Here is a 7,321-nt window from a genome sequence, read left to right on the forward strand (position 1 = left end):
CCCAGTGAAGCCAACAGCTCTGAGGGTGCCACCCTCCTCTCAAGCGGAAGGGCAAAGACAGAGAAGCCCAGTTGGGATTGGTCGGAGCCTTCGGATCTGGCAGCAGAAGAGATTGACCTGACTGGGCCTCTGCCTGCCCCATAGAAAGTCACCCCGGTGCCGGGGGAGTTCAGCTGTCCCAGAGGCCAGAAGTCACAGATGATGGGGGCAGCTGAGACAGAGGACCTGCAAAGCACTCGAAACCCCCAGGACGTGGGGCCTGCTGCTTTGAGGGAGTCTCCTAGCAGACAGAGCTGAGCTCTGGGGCAGCAAGTGGCTTGAATAAATAGGCCTCCCAGCAAAAGAGCAGCCAGCAGCTGAGGGTGGGTGAGAGGCAGGCAGCGGCAGTGCCCGACCCCCTCCCCCCCCGCTGCACCTTCAGGAAAGCAAGAGGGGATGCTGGGCTGGAGGGGAAGGAGGACAAGAAGCCCTCAGCCCCACAATCTACCGGGTGGGGTGGGGGGCTGCGGGCTGCGCTTGCATGGAGAGACTCTCTGCCATTCTCTCTGCAAGGCGGCACAGGCTTCAGAGAAGAGGCTGCTGCGCTTGCCGGGGTCAGAGATGAGGCCCTGGCGACCCCTGGCAGAGGAGCACCCAAAGCGGCCATCACAAGCCCTCCCCGTGTGATCCTGCTGGGCCAAGAGGTCGCAAAAAGCTAGAAATACAGAAATGACCCAACACAATTGGGAGGAGCACCAGAGCAACTCTTGGGAGGGCGGAAACAACCCTGCCCACAACCGCCGAGAGCTGCTTGCATGCCCTCCGGGACCCTGTTTAATGGCGCCCCTCTCCAATCAGAGGGTCTGCCCGAGATGCAGAAGCCCACAGCAATCTTTTAACACACGAGGAGGAGATGGCTGGAGAGACAGCTGTGGGCAGAGGCTGAGAAAGGAGGACGTTTGCCATTCCCCCCAAACAGTCTCTGATTAAAATTTATATATTCCAGAAATTTGAAGGAGAGAGCACATAAACCAACGTTTGCTTCAGAAAATTGTGCAGGTACAAATTTGGTCAGCAACTTCGGAAGATGCTTGATTTATTTTTCTGTGTTCTGTAAATCTAATGTTTTTACTGCTCTGTACAAATGTGAATCCTCAGTCTCTTTCATTCCTTCCTTCAAGCTGTGCAGGAAGAAATTAATTTTATTTAGAATTTTCTGATAGTCTGCAGTAAAAGGAAGTGGTGGGGGTGGGGGTTTGGGAACATCTCAAAAATAAAACCCTAGTAGAGCAGTCGCACTCTTCCGATGCTGCAGTTTAAAAGTTGGCAGACAGGACGGGTAGTGGCTGCCCAGGTGGCTCTGGGCTGAGCCAGACTGGCAGAGTCCCTCGTTGCAGAGGAAGACCCGGGACCTGGGCAGGAGTGGGCATTCTCTAGGGCAGGGCAGCCATACTGGGACTTTGGCTGCTACTTTATGCCGATCTTTGATTTGCTAATGATATCGGAAAGGTTACAGCGTGTACCATCTTGAGCACATTTATATTATTCTTCCTATCCTTGTATGAGGGGTAGATTTTATGCTTGACCAGATTCAAGTCTGCATTTTTATTAAATGTTAAAATTGCAGCTCAATCAAATGAAAGGCAGAAATACTTATCTGAACGAGTTATGGAGACCTCTTTACGATGCCTGGGGCCCTTCTTGTCCACCCTGTTATCTTCTCCAAGCCACAGACTTTGGAGACACAAAACTCCAGGAGAGCCATACTGCAGCCCCCTACCTCAATCCGGCCTGTGTCGGGCTGGAACCCACGGGCGGGATCCTCGGTCGTCACGCGGCACTGGATGGCGCAGCCGTTGAGGCTCACATTCTCCTGCTTCAGGCCCAGCTCTGGCAGACTCTTCCCCTCGGCGATGTGGATTTGGGCATGGACAAGATCCACACTGCAAAGCATAGGAGAGAGCAGCTGAGACCAAGCTATGGCTGCAGAGAGAGCCACAGTGGTGCCAGACCCAGATGGCTGGCTGGAGAACACAGGACACCATCTCAGAAGCAAAGAGGTATGGGCATAGCACAGGGAGCTCAACAAGCTTGGCTTTAGGAGAACTTTAGCCTTCCCCAGTGAGGCAAAACTATGCATCTGAAGATGACCATCGAACACAGATAATAGGGTTGGGAGGGACCCTAGAGGTCTTCTAGTCCAACCCACTACTCAAGCAGGAGATCCTATACCATTGCAGACAAATGGCTGTCCAGTCTCTTCTTGAAAACCTCCAGTGATGGAGCACCCACAGTGATGGAGGAAAGTCCAACAACAAGAAATTGTTCTCACTGTCAGGAAATTTCTCCTTAGTTCTAGGTTGGATCTCTCTTTACTGATCTTCCACCCGTTACTTCCTGCCCTGCCCTCGGGGGCTTTGGAGCAAGGCTTTTCAATCGGTGGTACGTGTACCACTGGTGGTACATTTGCACCTGGCAGGTGGCACGCGACCCTGCCCAGCCTAGCCAAGTGTAGCGGTGGAGGGAATGAGCCAAAATGGCGCAGCACAGCACTTACCATTTCCCTTATCCACTAATTTAGCCACTTTGTCAAAGAAAGCAATAAGGTTTGTCTGATGTGTGCTGGTTTCTAATCATTGTCTTGTTCGTTTCACAAGTGCGCTGCTTGATTATCTTTTCCAGGATCTTCCCAGGTATTGATGTCAGGCTGACTGATCTGTAAATTTCCTGGATCCAATAGTTTTCCTTTTTGTAGATTGGAACCACATCAACTCTTTTCCAGTCTCTGGTATGTTCCAGGAGTTTTGAAAGATTTTGTTCAGTGGTTTCAACTTCACGTCTGCCAACTCCTTCAGAATCCTGGGATGTAATCCTTCTGGTCCCGGTGATCTGAACTCATCTCTTGCCTATTTTGACTTGTATTCCTATTCTGTCTCCCACGGTGCTGCTTTTGATAGGTTGGGCTGCCTTTTCCTTTTGTGTGAAGACAGATACAAAGAATGAATTAAGCCATTCCACTTTCTACTGCTACCCATCACCCCCTTGCCATCTTCCCCACATGGGGACCAATTGTTTCCTTGATTTTTTTCTTGTTTCTGAAAGAAACTATTTAAAATTATTTTTGGCATTTGTTTCAAGTCTTAGTTCATTCTGAGGCTTAGCTTTCCTAACTTCATCCTTGCAGATTCGGGCTATTTGCTGGTAATCTATTTTAGCTATATGTCCCTCTTTCAATTTATATAAAGAGGGAGATGTCTTGTGACTGGTGGGTGGATGGATGGATCAACATGAGGAACCTTTTTCTAGAAGAAAATAAATAAATAAACAGGCACACACAAATGAGCTGGGAGAATTCTGGTACAAGGCTGGGGACCGAGGCTGCTTGAGCCTTTAAAACAAGCAGTCTCCTGGCTGGCACCATTCAGATTCTGATCTTTGTGCAGATGGATCCTAGCTTCTGGTTTTGGACAGGGAAGAGATCATTTCTGCAGAGCACAGACTCCCTTTTTCTTCCTGGAAGGTGAAGCAGAAGGATTCAATGGCCTATCAAACCCATTCATTCCTGAGAGATCCACTACTTCTAGCAGGAGATGACCACCAGAACATTCTTCACCCAAGACCTCCACTGTCCACCCAGGGGTTCTTGCTCCATCATCTGCCTGACTCTTTGATGCACAGGACAATCCTTTGACCTCCCTTCTCTTCTGCAAATTAGGAGATCTGGCTCTGGAAGGGCTGATCCCAGAGGGGCAGAGTTAGCATCTTGCAAATCACCCCCAGGCTGGGTCAGCGGGAAGCTGGGCACAGAGGTCCTGGCTCCTGGGCACCCTTCTCTGCTCAGTCCCCCAATGCACCTTCTCCAAGTGGCCTCAGCCTGGAAACAACCATGCTCCCCCCCCCACCTGCCCTACAGGCAAAGGGGGCCTTGCCTTCACAGAGAGGCACTGTGCACAGCTATTTCTAACTAAAGGTTGATGTAACAGATCTTCCTCCTGGTTTCACATATAAAAGCATCTATCTGCAGATTGATTTTTAAAAAATGGCTTCATATTTTTGTGGGGCTGTAAAAGCCTTGGCTGCTTCTTGGGCTTTGGGTCCCTCTAAGGCAGACATATCAAACTCGTGATGTCACATGACGTCGCGTGACATATCCGAATTTTTTCCCCATTGCCGGCAATGGGTTGGGCGTGGTTTCCTTGTGATGTGTCCGGCCTGCGGGCTGGCAGTTTGACACCCCTGCTCTAAGGGGAAGGGATCCCTCATCACAAGAGAAGCCCCTTTCTCAAATGGCCACTTCCCAGAAACTGGGGCTGGCACTGCCCTCCTTTGCCAGACAGCCCTGGCCAGAATCCACTCAAAGAAACCCAGTTAAGCACAACACAGAGCTGCTAGGAAGAAAAGCTAAGGGAAAAGAACCCCAATTTAACCATTTGGCAGGATGACATTAATGAATCAAGACGGATATTTGGCCCATTTCCTTTCAAAAACGAGATAATCCTGGACCGTCCCTGTTTCTAAATTTGGATTTTACAGTCTGAATTTTCAGAACAATTTTTGAGTTCACTTATTAGCACTTTTGTGATTCCTGAATACTGGTACAAAATCTCAATTCCAGTTTGAAAAAAAAAACCCAATCACCTATCAATTAATGCCTGCAATATCCAAAGATCTCACATAATCTTTGTTCTGAAGTCAATGGGGATCTTCAGTGAACTAGATGAGGGGGGCAGAAAGGGAACGCAGCAAAATTGCAGACTAACACCAAGCTGGGAAGAACTTTGGAAGAAAGACTCAAGATTTAGAAGGGTCTTGTCAGATTTGATCATCGGACCCTAGCCAACTATATGCAGCTCAGTGGTGAGAAAAGGCAGGTCCTGCACTCAGGCAGGAAAAACCAAAAGCACAGGTACAGAGTAGGCAGTACCTGGCTCAACAGGAGTAACTAGGAGCCCTGGTAGATCACCACTTAAGTAGGAGCCAGCAGGGTGCTGCAGCTGCCAAAAGAGTTAATGCAGTCCTAGGCTGCATCAACAGAGAAATTGTCTAGAATAGTGTAAGGTCTCTTGCCTTGGACTAGAAGACCTCCACAGTCCCTTCCAACTCTATGGTTTTATGTTCTAATTTTGTGAATTAGACCTCTTTGTATCGGACTGTGATTACTTGTGTAAATTCCAAATGTTATGGGGCTTTTCTTCAAAAGCATGCACATTTTTTATACATTAGGAGCCGTGGTGGTGCAATGGTTAGAATGCAGTAGTGCAGGCTACTTCTGCTGACTGCCGGCTGCCAGCAGTTCGGCAGATCAAGTCTCACCGGCCTCAAGCCTTCCATCCTTCCGAGGTCGGTAAAATGAGGGCCCAGATTGTTGGGGGCAATAGGCTGACTCTGTAAACTGCTTAGAGAGGCTGTAAAAGCACTGTGAAGCGGTATATAAGTTCAAGTGCTATTGCTATTGCTATTAGTTTTGGTTAAATTTTGATTTGAGAGCTAAATTTTCAACATGGGACTTAGTGAATCGTGTTTTGTATTTTAGTCCAAATCTTGCTCCACTCAGAACTCCTACTCAATGCAGGAACACAAACCCCAGCTTCTGCAGAAATGTCTGTCTGCTTGTTTCTTTCTTGGCAAGGAGGTTTCCTAAAACAAATCTTATTTTCCACAAACAGAAATCCTGCATAAGATGTCTCCCCAACACGTTAACTTCTTTGTTGCCTATTAATTCCAGTGCAAGCACAGCAAAATTCACCTGATCTCTGTGGAAAACCTGGGCCTATCCAAAAACAGTGGCTCATGCATTAAAGGGAGGATGTACATTTCTACTTTAATACAAGGGCATTAATGGAAAGTAGCCTTTCAATAATTAATTTGTTAAATTTGTGCTCACGTTCCCACCTGAAGGAACAACATTATGCTTTTCTACTTTTTAAAGTACCATCTTGGGGTTCTTTTGTACTAACTGTTTGATGATGATGATGATGATGATGATNAATTGTTCTAACTGTCAGGAAGTTTCTCCTTAGTTCTAGGTTGCTTCTCTCCTTGATTAGTTTCCATCCGTTGCTTCTTGTCCTGCCTTCAGGTGCTTTGGAAAATAGCTTGACTCCCTCTTCTTTGTGGCAGCCCCTGAGATATTGGAACACTGCTATCATGTCCCCCCTCGTCCTTCTCTTCGTTAAACTAGACATACCCAATTCCAGCAACCGTTCCTTATATGCTTTAGCCTCCAGTCCCCTGATCATCTTTCTCAGGTGAGAAGATGCCGTAAACACTGTAGGGCATGTCTGCAAATGCTTCTCCGTTGTCATCTTCACTTTTCCTTCTTAAAGTACCAGCAGGAGAAAAATGTTTTCTTCTTGTTCCTTTCTCAGGCGCTCCTGATAGCCAAGCATTTCCTCTTGACTTAGGGGGAAAACTTTGTTGGGGTCAATTAAGAGTGCTGGCCACATGACCGCAGAAGCGTCTTCAGGCAATGTTGGCTCTCTCAGCTAAGCCACGGAGATAAGCCCTGGCCCCGAGAGCCAGACACGACCGGACAGGGGAAGCCTTTGCCTTTAGACACATCTGAAGTCATTTAGGACAGGGGTCTCCAAACCTGGCAACTCTATGAATCCCATGCTGGCTGAGGAATTCTGGGAGTTGAAGTTCACCTTAAAGTTGCCAAGTTTGGAGAACCCTGATTTAGGAGACCATCTCGGTTCCCTGCAGAGTCCAGCTGACCATCCTTCAGAACCATCATTTTTCTGGTCTCTCCTCTCCTCTTCCCGTTCAGTTCCCTGGCAACTCTTCTTGACACACCCCCCCCCAATTTGCTTTCTTAATGAGCTCACTCCCCGGAGTGAGGGAGGTTGCCCCGCACTCCTCTTGCTGCCCACAATCTGCAATTATTGTATTCACCTCCTACGGCTGGGCCTGACTCCTTTGAGTCCTCTGGAGGAGCAGCCAGGCCGCTCCAGATCACCAGGAAGCACCTCAGAATCTTAAACACCAGGGAGGGAGAGCCACTTACTCTGTGATCTCTTCTGTCACCGTGTGCTCAACTTGAAGCCGGGAATTGACCTCAATGAAGTAATGTTTGCCATGTCTGTCCAACAAGAACTCCACTGTGCCAGCATTTTCATATCCAACCTACAAAAAGAACGCAGTGGGTGGAATTCAGTAGCACGTACAGAAACGTCATATATGAATACGGCCACACTCCACGTTCAAAGCAAGAGAATTTTTATACTAAGAGGAAAAAATTCTGACAGAAATCTGTGATCCAGTATGAGATGAGTTCCACACAATGGAATTTTCCTCTTTTTCTAGCAGATAGGGAGGAAAGGAGGAGAAAAGCAGATAGGGA

General features: G+C 48.0%; 1 protein-coding gene across 1 annotated transcript in view; it reads right to left on the reverse strand.

The window, feature by feature from the left end:
* Positions 1–1,759: 1,759 nt before the first annotated feature.
* LOC107290906 (pyruvate carboxylase, mitochondrial-like) overlaps positions 1,760–7,321 on the reverse strand; it is a gene marked incomplete at its 3' end in the record, with an annotated part of 23,035 nt that continues 17,473 nt past the window's right edge. The window contains exons 8-9 of the mRNA XM_015819846.1: positions 6,986–7,104; positions 1,760–1,922 (exon numbers count right to left, since the gene is read on the reverse strand). Coding sequence (XP_015675332.1) covers positions 1,760–1,922; positions 6,986–7,104 — 282 coding nt within the window. The remainder of the gene's footprint in view (positions 1,923–6,985; positions 7,105–7,321) is intronic.

This window comes from Protobothrops mucrosquamatus, unplaced genomic scaffold, assembly GCF_001527695.2.
Source record: "Protobothrops mucrosquamatus isolate PMUCROS unplaced genomic scaffold, P.Mucros_1.0 scaffold1001, whole genome shotgun sequence".
NCBI classification, from domain to species: Eukaryota; Metazoa; Chordata; class Lepidosauria; order Squamata; family Viperidae; genus Protobothrops; species Protobothrops mucrosquamatus.